Below are 22,004 nucleotides of genomic sequence, written 5' to 3'. Positions count from 1 at the left end.
TGGCTGCCAGGCAATACCGGCCCCCTGTCCCATGACCAGCTCAACCCAGATCTAATATTCTTCACATATGAAAACTTTCCCAAGGCCTCTGCCTGCAGATTCATTGACAACACATCTGAATAGCCCCACCTAATTGCATGGGTGTAGGTGGTGAGGTTGATGAGAAGTGCTTTAGGTTTCTAGATTTCTTTTGCCTTCTTTCATGGTATTGGACTAGTATACTGGGCTAGCCCAGTGAAAAGTTGACACGAATTCTAGCAGTACTAACTGCTTATTTTGATTTCCTTCTTAGTTTTTTTTTTCACTTTGAATTTTAGCTGGCAAACTTTAGAAGACTTGTTTATCCCACCAACCAGATGGGCAATTTGGGATTAATCGTATCTCTAAAAATACTGTTTATGAATGCATAGGCAAGGCCACAGCTTTGTGGATAGCGGATTTTTATCCTTTCATTTAATATATTGAAAAACTAATGTTCAGAGAGGCAAAATGACTTGTCCAAGGGACTCAGATGCTGCAGTAGATCTCAAATTGTGGTACTTACCCCATGTGGATAGGGTTTGGTTTTTCTCACTTATTGGATCCCCAGTGCCCAGAAAAGTGCCTACCACATTTATCTATTCAACAAATACTATTAGGGAATGAGTAAATGGATAAATTATCATTGGTCCTCAGCTGTGGTGATGAATTAGGGATGCTGGTATCATTACTGTGGTTCTTGACATCTTTATAGTGCTGTGCCTTGGCCCTAACCTGGGCCAGTCAGGTAAGTTATAGAAATCCAGGTCAAGTCTGCCTCATTCCATTATTTCACTTTAAGAGGATCAACCACATGCCTTCAGGTTTATAGATGAGACTCTATTTTGGACCATTCTTGACCGTGAAAACTTTGGGGGATGGGGGAGGAATTTCTAGGGCCCTTTGAGAATGGTTCCATGAGCTCTTAGCTATTTGGCCCATTAAATGTGTCCCTAATGCTTTTGCACAAATGTGCTTTCTGTAGTTATTGATAATAATGACCAGTGCAACAGTCCCTGTGGTTTGCCTCCCACATAGTGCTTGGGTGCCCTAGAGTTTGGCAGCTTTGAGGGAGGATAAGCAGACCTCTAAGACTAGTTGAATTTGCTGCACAGTGAAGGGTTTGCTCAAGCAAAAGGCAGCTAGGGCTCACACCATCATTTATTTTTAATGCATTTTTGTTTGTTTGGTCTTTACCCTTTCTACTCTCTTTCTCTTCTTCGTCCTCTTTGAAGTACATTAAAAATGATAAGAAAAAAAGGAGCTATGCAGGTGCCTCTGGAATGCTATTGTGATAATCGATTTGTGGCTGTCTTAGCGTTAGAAGTAATGCTGAGGCAGATGAGAGTTGAATCTGCAGACCATGGCAGAAGGTTTACAAAGCAGGGCTTGGGAAAGAATCTATGTGAAGAAGCAGTGCCTGGTTAACATATGTCATAATATATGTGTGCAGAGGTTGAATTCTTGATTGCTCAGAATTGGTTCACCCCTTTACAGATGAAGTATAATGACTGAGAGCCTCATTCCCTCCACCTGACAACCTGGGTCTCAAAGTGGAGGATGATAGAAAGAAGGAGTGAGGGAGAGAAGTAGAGGGAGGGAGAGACAGAGACAGAGAGAGACAGAGAGGAGTGAGGGAGAGAGAGAATAAATGAGAATGAATGGATCTGATTGAATGAGAGGCTTCCCAAAGTGAGCTACTAATATTTTTTTCTCCTCAAATTACTCTTTAGCATGGATGATTCCAATTTGACTGCACTTTGCATAATTCTTCAGCTAAAGCGTCTTATATAGTTTTGCAATATGTAAATATTAGAAATTTTGTGTGTGTATGAATATAGAGAAGTGTTAGAAATTTGAACCAAATTATTATTTTTTTTTAATTTTTTTATTGTTATGTTAATCACCATATATTACATCATTAGTTTTTGATGCAGTGTTCCATGATTCATTGTTTGTTCATAACACCCAGTGCACCGTGCAAAACGTGCCCTCCTCAATACCCATCACCAGGCTAACCCATCCCCCCACCCCCCTACCCTCTAGAACCCTCAGTTTTTCAGAGTCCATCATCTCTCATGTGAACCAAATTATTTTTTAATGAATGCCCACAGAGACTTGTTTTTGGTGCTATTTCAGACTGGAATTGATCCTACGTATTTTATATAATGTAATTTCTTTTTTTTTAAAGATTGTTTATTTATTTACTTGACAGAGAGAGAGATCCAGCGAGAGATGGAACACAAGCAGGGGGAGTGGGAGAGGGAGAAGCAGGCTTCCTGCTGAGCGGGGAGCCCGATGCGGGGCTCGATCCCAGGACCCTGGGATCATGACCTGAGCTGAAGGCAGATGCTTAACGACTGAGCCACCCAGGTGCCCCTTATATAATGTAATTTCTATAAACTAAGCATCATAAGAAGCACAATTTGAGGTTTGCACTTATTTGCCTGGGAATCATGGGTATTTAGGCTTTTCTTTCCTGAGAAATTAGTTTTTTTAAGAGATCAACATTGATAAATAAGGTAATAAAACATAATTAGGTGTTTATAATTTCACAATGAATAAATAATAGACTATGCTAGTCCACAGTTATTTGTATCTGTTTTATTTATATTTTCAGCACATACCTAGCGAGATAATGTTGTGTCTGTGTGTGTTTTTTTTTTCCCCTGGAGCTGTAATTTAATCAGCAATGTGGCTTAGCCTAGTCCAAATTAAATATTGGTGATGATGAAATAAAAAACTCTTTTAATAAGGACCATAATATAAGAGACACATGTCACAGCCCCGTGTCCAGTTTTGCCCAGGGTTTGTTGACAATGAACTGCGTTTTTCTCACTGTGCTGAATATCTATAGAGTGACATTGACTGGTTAATGACTTCTGTTAGCTTCTAAGTCACAATTGTAATGTGAGCTTAATCAACAAGGCCAGTTTAGATATTTTTGTCCCTGAAAGGTTGGAAATATCCATGTGTGTGGGCAGTTGTACATGAGCATGTGTAGGAATAGGCAGCTCTGAGTGTGAAACTGGTTTTTGCCTGGATATTTATCCACGTGCCTTCTAAGTCAAATACCACGAAATCCCATTTGCTGTCCCTGGCACTTCTCCATCTCTGGTCCAGGGATTCTGAAAAGACATGAGTTGTGTTCTTTGGGTGGTGAGGGAGCAGTTGCTTTCAGATGCTGGCCTTCTCTCTTTCACTGAGCTCAGCAGACTCTAGTGTCAGTCACTCCAGCCTCCTGGATGGGCTTCTTTCTCAGAAGCTTCTTACACCCTGCTGGTTTCCTCTTTCTTCCCATCTTCTGAAATAGCACCCTGAAGCCAAATTCCTATTGTCTGTGAAAGCCTTGTTGAGAAGTTACATTTCCTGCACATGGTGGCCATGTGTTAAATTTTTTCCCAATGTTTACGGAGGATTGAGGTCAATTTTGCAAGAGGTTAGCGTTGGATTAGGAATGCGTCTTCACACCAAGTCACTATAGGACCAACTAAACAAGCAGGCAGAAGATTTACTGAACCCTCCTGATAGAACGAATTTGGCGGAACACTCAGGAAGGACGTGGTTTCTGATGATCTGGCTGGGATGAATCATGCACCGTGCACCGCTTTCTAAATTCATTTTGGTAATTGGAATTTTATAAATGTCCTGTTGAATCATTTCGCCCCAGGGGACCTGGGAAGGGTTGTTTCCCCTTCACTCCACCGGGCTAGTTGAATAGCAATACAGGTATTCCTTGCTTTAAGAAAACTGGAGATAAGAAAAAAAAATCTACATTTCCAAGCAAATGCCTCAGAGACTGATAGTTAACTTTACAAAAGAGTTAAGCTAGGAATCTTTAAGTAGTGAGTGACTCTAAGTAAACTGTTCTACAGCAGTCTGTCTCTTTTCTTCTACCCTTGAATTGGGAAGACTGTATCTACTGTCTTACTTCCAAGGATTTTAGGAAGTAGTTCTGGGCAAAAATAAGGAGTTCTAGCAGTCAAACTTAGAAATGGGCTACCAGCACTTTCCTTAGAAACTTTTCCCTTTGTCCTTTGTCCCAGTGTGCATTATTTCAGTCATTTCCACGGCAGATAAGAGTATTCTTACAGTTTTATTTGGCAAATGACTTTTCCAGTTATTGGAGATGGGCAGCAGGCAGCCAACCTGTTATGGTAACACAGAGGATTTAGTTCTGGACATAATTTTTGCACCTGCTAATGGCTGCTTGGGTGACTTAACTTCTTGTGCCTCATCCTCCCCAGCTAAGAAGTTGCATCCCCAACTTTCCTCTCGAACTTCAGTGATGCCTGAGTTCTGAGCTGATCTGAGCAGAGCTCTACAGCCAGCACTGAGGCTGGTCTTATTTCTACATTTTACTGGAAGTGTTGGGAGTTGGGAGGAGGCTGTGTGAATTTTTGTTCCCTTCCTTTGGGTTGGAAGGTCTTTCCCGGAGGCTGATGACTTTCTCAAGACAGGAACACAGAAAAAGCCCATGGGATTTTTTTTTCAGAGACTTCCAACAGGGGTTTCCAAAACCCATTTGCTGCTGTTCACTGATCCAAAGCTATCCCAGAAAATGTCTCCAGAGCTTGGCCCAGTGGTCTAAGAGAACTTGAATATGGAATTAGCTCTTAATAAATATTTGTGGAATGTTGTTGGCACAAAACACACATACCACCCTCCAACCCTACCCACAGAGGCAGCTCCACATGCACATTCGACTACTGAATTCCATGCCATGTTCTGGAATGTGCTGGCCTTCCTTCCAGGGAAGATGACACTACTGGAGTGTTATTATTAGTAGGGCAGCTTTTGCTCTGATCTGTCAACACCCCCTCACTCCGGGTCTTTATTAAGCAATGACAAACTCAAGAACCTGTGGCAGTCAACACAATTGACCACCCTCTCCTTGCAATCTCTTCTTTTGGTTGCTCTCACCCCATGTTTTCAGTTTGTGTCTACCTCTTTGGCCATCCTTCCCAGTTTCCTCTCTTTGTCCTTTCTTTTCATTGTTAAATAGTTGAGTCTAGGACTCCTCTACCTGCAGTCCTACACCCTTTTCTCTCTCTTCTCTTCTCTTCTCATCCTTTCTCGTCTCTTTTCCCTTTTCTTAGATAACTTCATTAGTTCTCACGGTTTTGATGACCACCTGTTTAGTAATGGCTCCTAAATTTTTACGTCCAACCCACATTTCTCTTTTGTGTTAGAAATCCATATGTTTGACTCTCCACTTGACATTTCCACCAGTAGTCTCCCAAACTTGGCAGGTAATCAATATGCCCCAAACGGAGTGACCCCCTCCCCAACCATATGTGCTTTCTCTACGCTTTCTATACTCTTTCTCATCTGAGGACGTTTCTCTCTAACCCACCCAGTTTCTTAGGTCAGAAACTTGAGACTAGACTATGTCTCATTATCCCCACACTCTCAACCTTATAACAGTGGTCGAATCCGATCAATTATTTCTTTACCATTCTGAAATTTCCACCTTGGCTTAAGGATCCTTGTCTCTCCCCCGGGAGACGCATCGGCCTTCTAACTGGCTTCCTGGCAGCAATTCCTGCATCTCTTCTTTCCCCTGCCCCCTACAATTTCTTTTCTTAGACAGAAGCTTCTTCCTTCCTTCCTACCTTCCTTTTTGATGATTTAAATCTTTATTTGTGCTTTCCTTATTTAAAAATATCTTTTCAACTTTCTATTTTGAAATGATGATAGCTTCATAGAAAGTTACAAAAATATATTATAGAGAGGTCCCATGTACCCTTCACTCAGTTTCCCCCAATGGTAACAGCTTACGTAACTACAGTACACTCTCAAAACCAGGCAATTGACATCTATGCAATTATTCATATTTTACCAGTTTTACATATAACACGCGTGCATGGTGCTTATGTGTGTATGCGTATGGCTCTGTGCAATCTTACCACATATATAACCACCACCACCACCACCAACGTACAGACTACTTCATCACCGCAAAGATCTCTCATGCTAAAGAATGCTCCTTTAAGGCACAATGTGATCCAGTCACTGCCTTGCCTAAAACCCTTTAATGAGGGGCGCCTGGGTGGCTCAGTCAGTTAAGCATCTGCCTTCCACTCAGGTCATGATCCCAGAGTCCCGGGATGGAGCCCTGTGTCGGGCTCCCTGCTCAGTGGGGAGCCTGCTTCTCCCTCTCCCTCTGCTCTTCCTCCTGCTTGTGCTCTCGCTCTTGCTCTCTCAAATAAATAAATAAAATCTTTTTTTTAAAAAAAACTCTTAATGATTTTAAAGCCCTAAATCCTTAAAAAAGTGCTATAGGTGCTTGTGTAATCTGGCTCCAGCTACTTCTCCAGCTGCCTCTCACCGACCCCCACCCACCCCCACCTGCCAGCCCAGCTAAGTCCTCTTCATCTGTCAGGTATCAGCTTTAAACATCTTTCTCGGAAGTTTTCCTTGACATCTCTGACTAGGTGAGGTTCTCCTGTGGTTTGTTTTCATTATGATTTTCCTTCATGGAACCTATCACATGTTTGTAAGTAATAGATATGCATGTGGCTTATTAATTTGAGCTCTCTCTGGCTGGACTGGAAGGGTTTGGGTGCCTTGCTCTCCACTGTGTCTTTTCTGTCTACTGCAAATGGCTGGGCTAGCAGGTGCTCAGTGAATGCCTGTTAAGTTCATGAACAATTACCGCAAGTCAGCTGGCTGTGGCTGAGATGTGGCCTGAGGCCATAGAACTGGATAAAGTCAACTTGCATATATGGGTATCAGTTCTGTGGACTCATCTTCAACCTTCCCAAGGGCGCTGTGTCTGAAACCTGGGCATCATGGCCCACAACACTCAGAACCTCAAGCTGGTGTTTTCTCTATTACTCCTACCCCAGTATTGTCTCTGAGAGATTGGAATAGAGAACAACTCTGGCCAGTGTTCTTCTTAGACAGATCTTTGAGATGATTTCAAGAATATAAGCTGGATAGTCATCTAGCCTTGTTTCTCTTTGGGATCATTGCTGTGGTGTCACTTTGAGAGGGTTATTAGTTCAGAGCTGTGGGAGCTCCTAAGTTGGATGGCACCTGGTGAGTACTTGAAAGGCTTTCAGATCTGCTTTCTCCTGATGCTTCCATGTGTTCCTTGCTAAGTGTCCCCCGTGCTCCCCACTGATGCGTCATGTCCATTCCACTCTTACTCTCTCAGAGACAAGTCAGTGGGGTTTGCATTTGTGGAGCCTCATAGTTGAAGGATCCTTACTTTGACTGAATAGACAGTATGTTCCCAAATGACCACAATGTAACCAGCTGTCTGAATATTTGGAAGGGAGGAAATGGGGGCCTCTTGCTAGGATGTGGCTTTGCCAAGCGGTGGTTGTACCATATGGGGTCCTGAACATCTGTGGAGGGTACTAGGTGGGTGGGACTAACTCTAACTGGTGTCCCCTCTCTGTAGTATCCTGCTTTAGAAGCACGTTTCCTTATGTGCAAGGAGCAATGCAATGCGCTACGTGGTTGGTTTGGCAGAGTTGGGAGCTCTGGAGACGGGTGGCCCACAGCAGTAGGCAAAGCTTTCAGTTCTCTTGTGACAGACTCAGTTATGGGCTTTGTCCTGGGCACTCTGGGCAGATTCCTGCAAAACCTGGGAACATCATCCAGGTTTCTCTTCCCTGCCAGATAGAAGGTCAAGGGTCCTCACATTCTGTACCTCATAGCTGTCCTCTCAGTGCTGGCATCTCTCTTTTGGGTGGGCTGTGGCTGTGAACAGAGTCCAGTGATGGGCCACCGGGGTTTTGTGCTCTAAGGTCACAGCTTAATGTCCTTCCCCGATTTGCTGTTGGTTCGGCTACCATGATACTTGGGATGGAGAAGAGTAAGGACCGGTGGGTAGACCTGGTCCTTGCCATGCTCTGGTGCTGCACTTCTTTGCTGTGCCTGCCAGGCCACTCTCCCTGTGGTTTCTGTTGCCAGGCAAGGCGTGGACTTCTGCTGGTCTCCTGGGCATGGGCAAGGATTCTTTAGATAACAGCGCAGTGCCTCCCAGTGCCCTTGAGCTCTGCCCTGGGAAACCTCACATGCTCCCTCTGACCTCCTCCCCTGTGCCCAGAGGCAGTGTGAACACCTGTGCAGGTGGGAAGGCCCAGCTCTAAACAGCTCTGAAGGGTTGCTCCTGCCACGGTTGATGCTGGGGCTTGGGGAGAAGTTTTGGTGTCATTCACAGTGCTCCCTTGTGCAGAGCACGCTGCAGTTTCCTTCACCACTCTCTGTCCTCATCAACTGACTGCACCTGCAGGGGGACACATCTCTAAGTGTTAATGCCATTTCTCTCTTGGACCTCGATCTGATGTAACTGCAGGTGGTTGGGGCGTGTGGGTAGGGCCCCCGTTTTTTCCCAGCTTGTGCTAACCCGCCCTCCCTCCAAGGGGGGCATCAGTGTGTTTTTGGTTAAAGCGATGTCAAGGGGTGACAGGTCAGATCCTCTGACCCTAATGCTGCCATTTCTGCTTCTTGCAGGTCACCCAACCTGCCTGCAGTTCACCCTGAACATGACCGAGGCCGTCAAGACCTACAAGTGGCAGTGCATAGAGTGCAAATCCTGCATCCTCTGTGGAACCTCGGAGAATGACGTGAGTTTGGGACTTCCCTTGCAGGATCTGCGAGTCCTTAGAGGGCTGGAGAAGAGGGTGGGACTCTTGTCACTGGGCTCCTGGAGAAATGTTAGCCCCCTGCCCCTTGCCTCCAGGACCTTGGGATCCTTGCCTCCAGGACCTTGGGATCCTTGCACAACAGGGACCCTCGGTACTCTTTGTGCCTGTGAGGAGAGGTACAGGAGATGATGACCAGAGGCTGCCTCACTGGCCATTTGCCCTCGAGGGTTCGGTGATAGACAGTGGTGCCTGCTGCTCCTGGTTGGGATGTGCTCGACCGTTTACACCACATTCCAGAGTACGTGATCTCATTGGGTCTAAATGTTAACTATAATCAATGCAGAATTTAAAAAAAAAAAACACTTTCTGTTATAGACAATTTCAAACTTATGCAAAGTTGCAGAAATAATGAAACTGATGTAGCCTATCACCAGCTTCAGCTCTGATCAATACATGTCCAATTTTGTTTTATAAATACTCCTACCTCCTCCCACATAGTTCCAGTCACAATATCACTTTACCTGCCAATATTTCGTAGGTTTATCAAAAAGAAAAGGACTTACTTTTTAACAAAAATAATGATAAAAATGTTAACGCAACTAAAAAAATCGATAATTTTTTAATATAATCAAACAGCCAGTTAACATCCTAATTGCTGCAATTGTTTTAAATGTTGCCTTGTCTTAAATATTTTTTATTATAGCTTATTTATTTGAATCGGGATCCACGTGAGGCCCGTACATTGTGACTAGTTGATATTTCTTTTTGGTGGGGGAGGGAGGGGCACAGAGACAATCTTAAGCTGGCTCCACACCCAGCATGGAGTCTGAAGTAGGACTCCATCTCACAACCCTGAGGTCATGACCTGAGCCAAAATCAAGAGTCAGATGCTTAACCGACTGAGCCACCCAGGCGCCTCTATTTTTATTTTTTTTAGATTTTATTTATTTATTTGAGAGAGAGTGAGAGAGAGAGTACGAGGTGGGGGGAGGGTCAGAGGGAGAAGCAGACTCCTGGCTGAGCGGGGAACGTGATGTGGGGCTCAATCCTGGGACTCCAGGATCATGACCTGAGCAGAAGGCAGATGCTTAACTGACTGAGCCATGCAGGTACCCCTGGGCACCCCTATTTTTAAAGTTTCTTTTAATATGTAGTTTTCCCCTCCATTTTGCTCTCTTTTTTCCCTTTGATGTTGAATAAATCAGTTAGGGGCGCCTGGGTGGCTCAGTTGTTAAGCGTCTGCCTTTGGCTCAGGTCATGATCCCAGGGTCCTGAGATCAAGCCCTGCATCTGGCTCCTTGCTCAAGTGGGGAGCCTGCTTCTCCCTCTCCCTCTGCTGCTCTCTCTCTCTCTCAAATAAAAAATAAAATCTTAAAAAAAATCAGTTAATTTGTTCAATAGAGTTTTCAGGACTGTGTTTTTACAGACTGCATCCCTGTAGTGGTGTTTGACATTTCCCTCTGTCTCTTATGTTTTTTGTACATTGATGTTTATAACTAGAATCCTGATCAAATTCGGGCTCTTTCTCACTATCTATAATATAAAAAATATATTATATTATATGTAGGCCTTGATTTGATTTTATATATGTATATATAAAATTATATATACTTATATATCTCAAGACTACTTCATAAATAGTGGTGTATTTTTCTTTATCAGAAAGTATGTAATGCCTGGTACATCTCTTTTTTGTGAAGGTAGCAGCTATTGATGACCTTCAGTGAGATTGACTATTTCATTAGAGGTTGCAAAATAGTGATATTCTTACTTTATAAAATCTTCTTTGTTTACTAGCTGGAGTAATTCTGCAAAGAGAAACTTTTCCAACCTCATATTTGGTTACTCTCAGGTTTAGATTATATAGAAAAGATAGGATAAATGCTTGCTTTTTTCCCTTTATCAGTTTTCAAAATCACAAGGTAGTTTCAACACCTACTCATGAAAAAAAAACACTCAAGAAAATTGGAATTGTGGGATACTTTCTTTGTTTTTTTTTTAAATATGAGTGTGTTATTTATCTCTAGAGCTTACTGATGGTTATTTTTTTTAAATTTTTTATTGTTATGTTAATCACCATACATTACATCATTAGTTCTTGATGTAGTGTTCCATGATTCATTGTTTGTGCATAACACCCAGTGCTCCACGCAGAACGTGCCCTCTTTAATACCCATCACCAGGCTAGCCCATCCCCCCACCCCCTCCCCTCTAGAACCCTCAGTTTGTTTTTCAGAGTTCATCGTCTCTCATGGTTCGTCTCCCCCTCTGACTTACTCCCCTTCATTCTTCCCCTCCTGCTATCTTCTTCTTTTTCTTTTTTCTTAACATAGGTTGCATTATTTGTTTCAGAGGTACAGATCTGTGATTCAACAGTCTTGCACAATTCACAGAGCTCACCATAGCACATACCCTCCCCAATGTCTATCACCCAGCCACCCCATCCCTCCCACCCCATCCCCACTCCAGCAACACTCAGTTTGTTTCCTGAGATTAAGAATTCCTCATATCAGTGAGGTCATCTGATACATGTCTTTCTCTGATTGACTTATTTCACTCAGCATAACACCCTCCAGTTCCATTGTGGGATACTTTCTTAATATGATAAACTTTTTATACCTTAGAACTAAAGCCATTATTTTATTTAATGAGGAAACACTAGAGGCATTTCTACTAAGATCAGGAACGAAGTAAGGATGCCCACTATTTTCATTATTATTTATCATTATTATAGAGATATTAGCTACTGTGATTAGAAAAGAGAAATCAACTAGAGGTGGAAGAATAGTAATAAAGTAGCAAAACTCTATTTCACAAACTATAACAGTATATCTGGGAAACCCTAGAGAATCAATGATAAAGCTAACTCAAACATTAAAGGTAGCAGGATATAAAATTATCATACAAAAATTAACAGCCTTCATATGCACAAATAACAACCAGTGAGAGGATATAATAGTAGAGAAATCCTACTCATAATAGCAACAAAAAGGAAATACTTAGAAATAAGATTAACAATAATGTGTAAAACCTATGTGAAGAAACAAAATTTTGAAGAAAATTTTAAAGCGCTTGAAAAAAAACACAGAGGTAGACCTGAGCAAATGGAAAGACATTGTGTGATCTTGGATAGAATGATTCAACACTATAAAGATGTCAGTTATTCCTGAGTTAATTTACGAATTTAATTCAAACCCAATTAAAACACCAAATAGACAAATTGATAGTAAAGTTCATATGGAAAAATAAACATGAAAGAATAGTCAAGAAAACACTGAAAACAACAAATTATGAGGGGAGACTAGCTCTACCAGACATTAAAACATACTATAAAGCCTCTAATTAAAACAGTATAGACAAATAGACCAATGGAATAGAAAAGAAACCCATAAATGGACCCGGCTACGTATGGATCCTAGTGTTAGGATAAAGGTTGCCTCTAAAATCACATTTTCGTGAATGGTGCTGAGATAATAGGGTAACCATTTGGGAAAAGATAAAATTAGGTCCATATCTCACATAATGCATAAGAATAGTCTCCAAATGAACTGGGGATCTAGATATAAAAAATAAAACCATATTAGTGTTAGAAGAAAACATGGGTGAATTCTTCTTTAAATATAAGGAAAGACTGGAGCGCCTGGGTGATGCAGTTAGTTAAGTGTCTGACTCTTGGTTTCAGCTCAGGTCGTGATCTCAGGGTCATGGGATGGAGCCCTGCATCAGGCTCTGTGCTCAGCGTGGAGTCTGCTTGAGATTCTCTCCCCCTCTCTCTCTGCCCCTCCTGTTCATGTGCGTGCTCTATCTCTCTCAAAAGAAATAAATAAATCTTTAAAAAATATATATAAGGAAAGATTTTCTATGACTCAGAATTCAGAAGCAATAAAAATACTGACAAATTTGGCCACAAAAATTTTGCATAGTAAAAAACAGATAAAGTAAAAAGACAACTAACAGACTGGGAGAAAATGTTTACAGCATATACCACAGATAAAGAGCTAATATCCCTAATATGTAAAGAACTCTTAAAATTTGAGGGACAAGGGACCAGAAACCTGATAGAAGATGGGAAAAAGACGTGAAAGACAATTCACAAAAGATATAAAAATGACTATTTTTATACATTTGAAAAATGTATAAACATTTGAAAAAAAATAGTTTGAACACACTCATAATTAAAGATTTCAAATTGAAACAAAACTGGGATACTATTTTCTTACCCATGAAACTGGGGAAAAAAGTATGATAATAAATTCTGTTGATGAGGCTGTGGGAGAAATTGGCATCCTCATACATTGTCAGTGGGAATACAAAGTGGTACCACTCTTCTGTAGGGACATTTAGCGATACCCAACACAACTACTATGCATTTACCTCTTGACTTAGTCATCTCATCTATAGGAATCTATCATAAAGATATAATACTATGAAAATATATGTGCATGAGGTTATTCATGGATGCAACTATTTATAATTATAAAGTATTGGAAATGACCTAAATGTTATGCAGAGGAATGGTTGGCACAGCCACACAGTGGAATACTTGCCGCTATAAAAAAAATGAAGCAAATTCCATACATTGATATGGAATAATTTCCAGTGTATTTCTAAATTTAATATCGGTAAATGAAGAAAGCTTAGTAAAGGCAATATCTGTATAATATGCTGCCATTCTTGTAAGCAAAGTGTAAGAAAATATGCATGATAAACAGGAAACTAAAGAGACTGATTACCTAAGGCAGTGGGTGGGAATGGCATAGAAAGAATGGGGAAGCAGGTGTGGGATAGTAGAATGAGGGAAGGTGGCACTTCTCTGAGAATACATTTTTGTATAGCTCTGACGCTTAGGACCAAGGTACTGTTGCACATATCCTATTACAGGTAACTACCCAAATCAACCATGATGTAGGTGGCAGGGACTGAAACTGGAATATGAACAGTAGCAAATGAACCTGACTGTAATGCAAATAGATAGAGCAACTGTACTGAGGGGCAGGGAAGGAAAGAGCCAACTTTTGCAACCTTAGAAAGAAGTATATGACTGTGTATTTTAAGGCTAAAGGCAGAAATGACTACATAATTATTATACTTTAGTTAGTAAATGCGTTTCTTACAGGCATGTAGTAAGTTAGTCATTCTGCAACTAGTTTATGTGTGTCCAGGTCTGAACTAATAACTATACATTGTGGTAATGAGAGCCAGGTTTCTCAATGTCAGAGAAAGAATAATCAAATAGAGGGAAGGCTAGACTGAATCCTATGGTGTTGGGTGGAATAGGGGGTATCGGGATTTTTTGATATAACATATTGTGTATATATACGCTTATATATATCTACAACTATATACATATATGCACACATATGGATAGACACAGAAATAAATATAGGTGTATGCATGGGTACTACACATGCATTTACTTCCTAATTCTGTTGGCTGGGAGGGCCTAGAAACAATGACAACCCAGAGGCAATGAGGATCCATGGTACCCAGACATTGGTTTCTAAATACCATTCTCCAGTAAAGGGAACTAGGAACCCTTGGATAAATGGCTGATGCTAGGGCTGGAAAATACAAGAGGAACCTGGAGCATCCTGTGGTACTAGAAAGTGAGGAAATGCTCAAAAATTGATAAGGCATGTCTAAAGGACACAGGAACCAACTTGAAGGAACTCCTAATGGCAAGTCTGGGACAAGTTGAACAACAAAGTAAATAATGATAGTATTGAATTATAACTCAAAGAACAAAATCCATACTGATATTTTAAAAATTTGAATAAATACATAGGGAAGAGTTAAACTCTTCCTCAGAGCAGAATTACAATTAATAAATGCAGAGGGAAGAAGGAAATCACCAATAGGCAAGCATCACCATTCTGGTTGTTGTAAATAAGAACAGTCAATTGATGCCCAAATTAGTGGGCAAAAAGTATGGTCAGAAACAATATTTGCATAATCTCAAAGTATCTCCCTCACCAGATTACTTATTAATACATTACAAAGGGAAAAATGATAACATTACAGTGGAAAGACTGACAGACACTACCTTAACTATATGATCAGAGTAACATTACTAGTAACGAGACGTATTGGTATTAATATGCCCCCATATCATGCACTGAGAAGGGCACATCTCTTTTGTAGTATTCTTGCCAAAAGTACATAGCCTCAATCTTCTCATGATAAAAGATCAGACAAACTCAAATTGAGTGACATTCTACAAAATCACTGGCCTAGTTTCTTCAAAAGCATCAAAGTCGTGAAAGATACAGAAACTGAGAAACTGTCATAGATTCAAGGACACTAAGACAACATGATGACTAAATGCAATGTGAGATCCTGGATTGGATGCTGGGAAAAGAGACAGAAGTGGGAAAATTAGTGAATTTCAAATGAGGTCTGCAGATTAGTCAATAGTATAATGTTAATATAATATCCTGCTTTTCATGACTGTACTATTGTAATGTAAGATGGTAACATTGAGGAAAGCTGAGTAAAGTGTGTACAGAAACTCTCTGTATCATTTTGCAACTTTCTCTGAGATGAAAATTCTATCAAGATAATAAATCAAAATATAATGGGATGTTTCTCTAGCATCTTCCAAAGGTGACAACTTTTTTTAAATAGTATTTTTATGAACTCAAGGATTTAAACATATTTGATTTGTTTCAATCCATTACAGTTAAAATTGTCCTATATTTGCCCAGTAAGAATGTAATCAGGTTGGATCTTGAGTCCTTTTGACATGACCCCAATAGTATTTGATGGTTTCCTTGTTTTCCAATATATGAAAATATTTATACATTTCATGCCCTGGACCTGGAACCAGCCATTTCTTCAAGGACTCCTGGTTCCTTTTAGTGGGCAATAATCTTTAGAGAACAGAATAGGAGTGCTAGGGGTGCTAATTTTTACTGCATTAGTCATTATTTTGGGGCATTTTAAATGGACAGAACTAGAAAATATGTTTTGTTTTTTTCAAAGAAAAAATTCTGAATTTGTATGGATACTTGAATTTATACTGATACTTCTAATTCATACCCAGGACTAACTGTAGGGTTTTTCCTTAAACTTCATCAATCTTACATCTCTATTTTCTTTCAAGTATGTCAAAATTCTTTTCAGTAACAACATAATTACTCATTTGATACATAAAGTTCTCAGAATATTAATTCCACTATTACCACCAACAATATAGTTGCTGGAAAGACACACACACACACACACACACACACTTATTTTTGTTCTTAAGGTAGATTTGACTTAGGATGTATAGTCAAATACTTGTTTTAAAGTCACTTGGAATAGTTACTTTCTGTGTGGTTATGCCATCAACTGATACATAATTAGATTCACTTGTTTCATTTTTTTAAGGACAATAACAGTGTGAATTTTGTTTTAGGACTATGCAAAATATTACTGGTTCCGGAATCAAGTCTATTAAAATAAACAGGAAATTCAAAGAAATCTAGCTTCTATCTCTACTCTTCCCTCACTCTGCTCATAGGTGACCATTTAAAAAAATTATGGCTTATTTTGTCGTTCTATTTAAATATAACATATTACATGTATATGTGTATGAATCCAAAAGAATTTGTGTGTATGAATCCAAAAAAAATGAATGCGTTTTCTTATATAATAGTAACAGACACACCTGTTTTCCTCACCTTGCTTTTTCACTGGATATCCTTGAGATTACTCACTCCACCACAATATATAGACATAATCTTAATTTCTTCCTACAGCTGCGTAGTTCTTCATTAGTTTATTTAACTAGTCTCTTATTGATAGACATTTGGGTTGGTTCTGGTCTTTGGCTTTACAAATAGTGTTAATACAGAGGCTTCTCACTGAGTTGGCAGAGCTGTAGGGGAGGAATCAAGGAGCGAGGCTGCTTGGGCAGTAGGGTTCTTCTCACAAAGTCAGAGATTTACCCTGTGCATCCCATAATGGGGTTCCCATTCTACTGGAACTTGTTCTTGGGTACTTGGGAGTAAGAGGTACTTAAATTATATTTTTCACTGGGGTTAACATGAGCTGGCTGATCTGGGTGGTTTTGACAGGCAGCTATCCTGAAAAGCACACGAGAAAGAAGAGAATGTAGTGCTAGACAACAATCAGCCCATGAAAAATGTATTTAAATCCACAGACGCCTGGTTTCCCTTTGGGAAAGTCTAATCCAGGGTATTCTACCTTCTTGTATTTCTTGTGTCAGCATTATAGCAGGAGTTATGTGTCTTTAAGACTTTAGTAATACACTTTCTGAAAAGTCTCTTCCTATTTTCTGTTCCCATCCTAACTTGTTCCTCCTTGTATTATTCCTAAATCATATTGTAATTAGCTTACTTCAGCTCCAAGACAATGGTGTAACTTTTTTTGGAGTTAACCACACTGTCCAGGTTTTCATCCTACCTCTCTGACTGTATGTCTTAGTCCCTTTTTTCTCTGCCTGTACCTTTGGTGTTCCCAAGGGTCTGTTTTTGGTCTTTATCTCAGTAATGTTTTTTGAGTCCTTGATTTTTCAGAAAATTCAATGAAAACTATGGACTTACTCTTTTCTCAGAAAAATGTACATTTGTACCTATACACAAAGTTGTGCATATATTTTCAAGAAGTTCATGGACATCCCTCTATGAGCTCAAGTTCAAGGACATCTGTGACATACTCTGGGCTTCGTCTCTCAGGCCCTCCATTATCATCTAAGCACCAATGACTCCTAAATCCATAATTCATGATCAGGCATCTCTCCTGATGTCCAGCTGCCTTCAGGGCATCTCCATTGCCTGATCTGTAGATGTGTAGAACACGTCTTTAGCTGAGGCTGCCTTCTGGTTCCCATGGATCTACTCTTCTGCCCATGTCTCAATGGGTAGCTATATCATCTGGCTTGCTGACTAAGCCACAATCTAGGAGACATTCTTGATTTCTTCGCTGTCATTTTCCACATCTAATCATTAACTTTTAAATGGAAACAAGACCATTGGCTTTCCCCCATGCCACAACCCTAGTTCAGTCCACTATCACCTCTCACCTGGATGGTGGCAGTAACATCCTAAGTGGTCTTCCAGCCTCTAGGACCAACCTTCCTCCACCCAGCTATCTATTCTTACACAGCAGCTAGGGAGCTCTTTCTAAATTCCATGTGTGACTAGTCACTCCTCTGTTGCTAACTCTTCAAAGGCTTCCCATTGCCCTGTTGAAAGGTGTTTGTGTGATAAAAAAGGTCTTTCATGGTGTCTCCTGCCTTATTGCTTGCTTGCTGGGTTTTCCAACTTCAATATCTACTTTTTTCCAGGATCTCTGTGCTGAGGGGAGCCAGGGTGAGATTGGATGCAAAACTTAGTTTTGCAAACGTCTTACAAGCCATCCAAGCAGGTCCAAAGAATAGAGCAGAGCCGAACCTGAATAATGGGGAGCAGATCACGAATGTATAGCTCCTGTGTGCAAGCTCTGAAGGAGGTGTGGAGATAAAGAGTTAAGACAAGGTTCTGCCCCAAGGGCCTTACAGTCTGTAAAGGAGTAGACAAAGGAGGCATAGTCCAAAGGAACTATTCCAGAAAACAGTTGTGTGTAGTGTCTACCACACGCCAGACTTTGCGGCGTGGAGGAAAATGCAGTTAACTGTCATAAGAAAGAGAGAGGACTGTGGGGGATGCAAGAGTTGAGAGAACTTCCATTTGAGCTACATCAGGGGCATCTCCATAGGATGGAAGAGCTGGAAGACTTGAAGGGTGGGGAGGGGATGGTCTAGAAGAGCAGGGGTCAGGCGCTGGGAGGGCATCTGACCAGAGGCTGCTGCAGGGAGCGAGGGTGCAGACTGCGTTCTTTGAAGTTAATGCCATGCCAGAGGATTCTGTTCTCACCTGGGCTCCAGCCCCCCCCTGCCCGAGGAGGCTCTGGAGAGCTGAAAAGTGACATCGCATTGCATGCATTTCCCTATAGTCGCGTGAGGAAACCCTGAAAAGGTTCTGAGGCATCATAGATGTTACCATCAGATATGGCCGTTGCCCTTTTCACAGATGGAAAGGGTGAGGTTGAGAGGAATTCAGTTAACATTTGTAAACATTTAAAGTACTTTCTATGCACTAGGGAACACAGACATGCATAAAAGTGGTTCTCCTCCCTTATGGAAACAGAGTTGTTGGCTACAAGAGTTTAGAAGAATAAGGAGTCCCTTTAAACTTGAATGTGAGGTGGTAGTCAAGGAAGGCTTCTTGGAGGAGGTACGATTTAAGCAGAACCCTTAAGGGGGGGTAGGGCTGGCATAGTTGGGGAGGCAGAGGGGGCATTTCCAGGTATGGGCAAAGCACCAAGCATATTCAGGGGATAGTTGAAGACTTCAAATGGGGGCCTGGAAAGGGGCATTCAGGGAGGTGGGTCTGTACAGAATAGGCTGGAGGAGTAGGTGGGGCTGGACACTGGCCCTAAACAATTCACTCTCTCTCTCCTCCTCTCTACCTACTCTGTCTTCCACCAGGACCAGCTACTCTTCTGTGATGACTGTGACCGTGGCTATCACATGTACTGTTTAAATCCCCCAGTGGCTGAGCCCCCTGAAGGTAATGACGATGAGGTCGACAGTAGCAACAACAGCTACTCCTACCACTTAGGGAGCCCTCACTATGGTGCAGGCCTTGTGCTAAGTCCTTTCCATGTCTTGTCTCATTCAATCGTCACAATCCTATGAGGTAGGTATGACCGCTACCATTTTACAGATGAGGAAACAGAGGCACGGTTTCACCCCCTGAAACTGCAGCTTGGGCGCCGAGGAGATGTCTCCTGGACGTGTGGCTGAGGTGGTGGGGAGGTGTAAGCTTCCAAGGGAACCGGCCCAGGCCTGGTGCAGCTGCTGGTGGTGCCCCGTCCAGGGACGAGGGGCTTTACAACAGTTCAGCTGATCGCCTCGGAGCACTTAACTGTTTCCTGAACAGCACTTACCCTCTGCCGAGTTACAGACTCCAGCCCGTGTTCAGCACCGGGCCTCAGTCTCTGAACCGGGAAAGTCAAAAAGAGCAACAGGCTTGTGGAGTTAGGGCCAAGGGGCGGGGCCTGAGGGTGGGAGAGGGGCAGCTGGTCAGCAGGGCATCTTGTTTCTTGTAGGAAGCTGGAGCTGCCACCTGTGCTGGGAACTGCTCAAAGAAAAAGCCTCCGCCTTTGGCTGCCAAGCCTAGGGCCCCGGGTCACAGAACGTGACCTGCTTCTGGAGAGGCTGAGGCGGAGCCCACTTCAAACCAGATCATGCCCCCACTCCCAAATATCCAGACAGACCCACTGTAAGGAAAACCCGTGGTCACAGAGGGCTTGGACACGTGGAACCGAGAGGGTGAGGTGTCTGCTCACCTCCTACACACAGGTTCCAGTATTTCAGCCAGCCCCTCCTCGTTTCCACCAGAAGGATCTTGCACTTTTGAAGAACACCCCGAGCCCCGGCCCTGTGGAACCCCCTCACATTTACCCCGGCCCTGCAGCCCTCTCACTGGTTCCCATTTTAAGGGATGCTCTTTTGTGACCACCGATCAGTCACTCACATTGTAGTTTGGTGTTTTCTGTCTATTGTGTTCCAAGAAATCTTCACACAGCCTCTCGCCTCCTGCTTTGGCTTTTTATCCTGAACTCAGCAGAGGAACAAAAGGCTGTGGAGAAGTTGTTATTTATTACAAGCCTCCCTGGAAACTTCTAGACTCAGAGTCGGGAGGCCATCTTGATGATGAAAATCCCTTTGATCCTTGGTCTCTGTGAAGAAGAAAAGCAGTTTTCGCCCCCCCACCCCCCCGTACCTAGTGCTGTCTGCAGCCAGGGTGGTCTCTTGATGGGGCTGGAGAGAGAAGTAGAAGTGCTGAGGGGCGGGCGGAAATGTTGGGAGGAAAATTCGGAGGCCACAGCCAATCAGTATTTGTTATCCATCGGGAGTGGCTTTGCGAGGGATCAGGCGTTGCGGTTCCTCGTGGACCTTCAGAGCTGGGGCGTCCTTGAGGTGAGACGAGCCACGGCCTATGGCCGGGGAACGATCCTAGGGCTCTGCCTTCCCACCAGCTTGGGTCTGGAGCTTTCCCTGGTGGGACTCAAGAATCAGGAAAGCGGGTGAAGGCTGCCCAGTCCAGAATACAAGTATGAAGGACTGCAGCTTTGCGAAGCCCATGAGGATTGATGTGGCACCACAGGTTCCTTTCCCCAAGTAATTTCTTCCTTCTACACGCTGTATGTTTGCCACTGTCTGCCGACACCCGACTCTGCAGCTTTTAGGATGGGGAAGAGATGCCTGTCACCTAAACAAATAACCAGGGTGAGCAGATTATTTATGATCATGGTGGCAACGATGCAGAATCCTCAGCTTGAGGGCTTCCCTTGCCCCCTAAGCTCCCCAATATGTGCTGGACTCTTGTTTTTTTTTTTTATGTTTTGAGAAGAAAAGGTGGGAGGCTGAGCTTCCGAGAAGTCTGTGTTGGAAGTCAGCCCCAGGGGCCGAAGCGGCTTGGGCTGTCTTTGAGTCTCAGTGGCCACAGCAGCAGCACACAATAACTGACACATTTCTGGAAAAATCATTTGCCCAAAGGGCAGATCTCCGTGAGCGGGACCCCTGCGCATGCTCGGCTTCCCTGAAATCAGCTCCATCTCTGTGGTCCGGCTGCTCACAACAAAGGCCTAGGTTATTTTTAGTCCTTCAGCTCCTGAAGAAGCCCCTGGAGACTTGGGCTAGTTGGGCCACTTCTGCCGGGCTGCAGTGTTCCACGATTTGGCAAGAGCCTCCCTCCCGGGCTCACTGCTCTTGGCCAGGGGACCCAGGGCAGCCTGGCGTGGAGCCGAGCGGTGCTGGTCTCCCCCTGGGCCTCGCAGAGTGACCTGTGGCAAGAGATGGGGGGTCACTCTCCTGTAGGGGCCCGTGGCCTCCCAGTGAACTTCGTGCATACATAATAATCTGGTTTAAAGGGCCCTGTCCAGATGGGATTTTCATCTTCCTCATACGGTATGTCCTTCCCCCTGCTGGTTGGGGAACCTGTTTTGGATTCTGGAGGTCCAGGGAGGGTTTGGGGAGCTGCTGTGCCATCTTGTCACATCAGACAAGCAGACTTCCTCTCCCGACTGCTCTGGTTCTCTGTCCTCCCACAAAACCCAAAGTGGGGTGTCCTCAAAGGCTGATTGTTGGTTTTGAAAATCACTTTGACTTAATTTTATAGAAAAAGTTACCAAAATGTTCCCCCATGCCACAATGGCTTAAAGGTTAAAAAAAGAAGTCTGAAACCCCAAACCGTGGCCCTCCTACAAATCCTTTTTGGAGTGTGTGCAAATTCATTCCCCACCTCAGCGCAGATGATGGGGTGGCCCTGTTCTGCCTCCATCACACCTGCTGCCTGTGGAAGCTGTGGGGAGGGATTGAGTCTTGCAAGG

At 42.8% G+C, this 22,004-nt stretch overlaps 2 protein-coding genes across 2 annotated transcripts in view; one reads left to right on the top strand and one right to left on the bottom strand.

Moving 5' to 3' along the window:
* The window catches only part of DPF3 (double PHD fingers 3), a 245,239-nt gene extending 224,949 nt beyond the window's left edge, over positions 1-20,290 (top strand). The window contains exons 9-11 of the mRNA XM_073895521.1: positions 8,488-8,600; positions 19,096-19,177; positions 19,719-20,290. Of these exons, the coding sequence (XP_073751622.1) occupies positions 8,488-8,600; positions 19,096-19,177; positions 19,719-19,789 (266 nt within the window). The 3' untranslated portion in view covers positions 19,790-20,290. The remainder of the gene's footprint in view (positions 1-8,487; positions 8,601-19,095; positions 19,178-19,718) is intronic.
* Positions 1-22,004, bottom strand: part of RGS6 (regulator of G protein signaling 6) — a 647,729-nt gene that overhangs the window by 15,931 nt on the left and 609,794 nt on the right. The gene's annotated exons all lie outside the window — the stretch shown is intronic.

The sequence above is a fragment of the Callorhinus ursinus genome, unplaced genomic scaffold (genome assembly GCF_003265705.2).
Source record: "Callorhinus ursinus isolate GAN/ISIS: 27379988/994484 unplaced genomic scaffold, GSC_fseal_2.0 scaffold8, whole genome shotgun sequence".
Taxonomy (NCBI): Eukaryota; Metazoa; Chordata; class Mammalia; order Carnivora; family Otariidae; genus Callorhinus; species Callorhinus ursinus.
The sequence above is the reverse complement of the archived record's forward strand: the minus strand, read 5'-3'. Positions and strand labels throughout refer to the sequence as shown.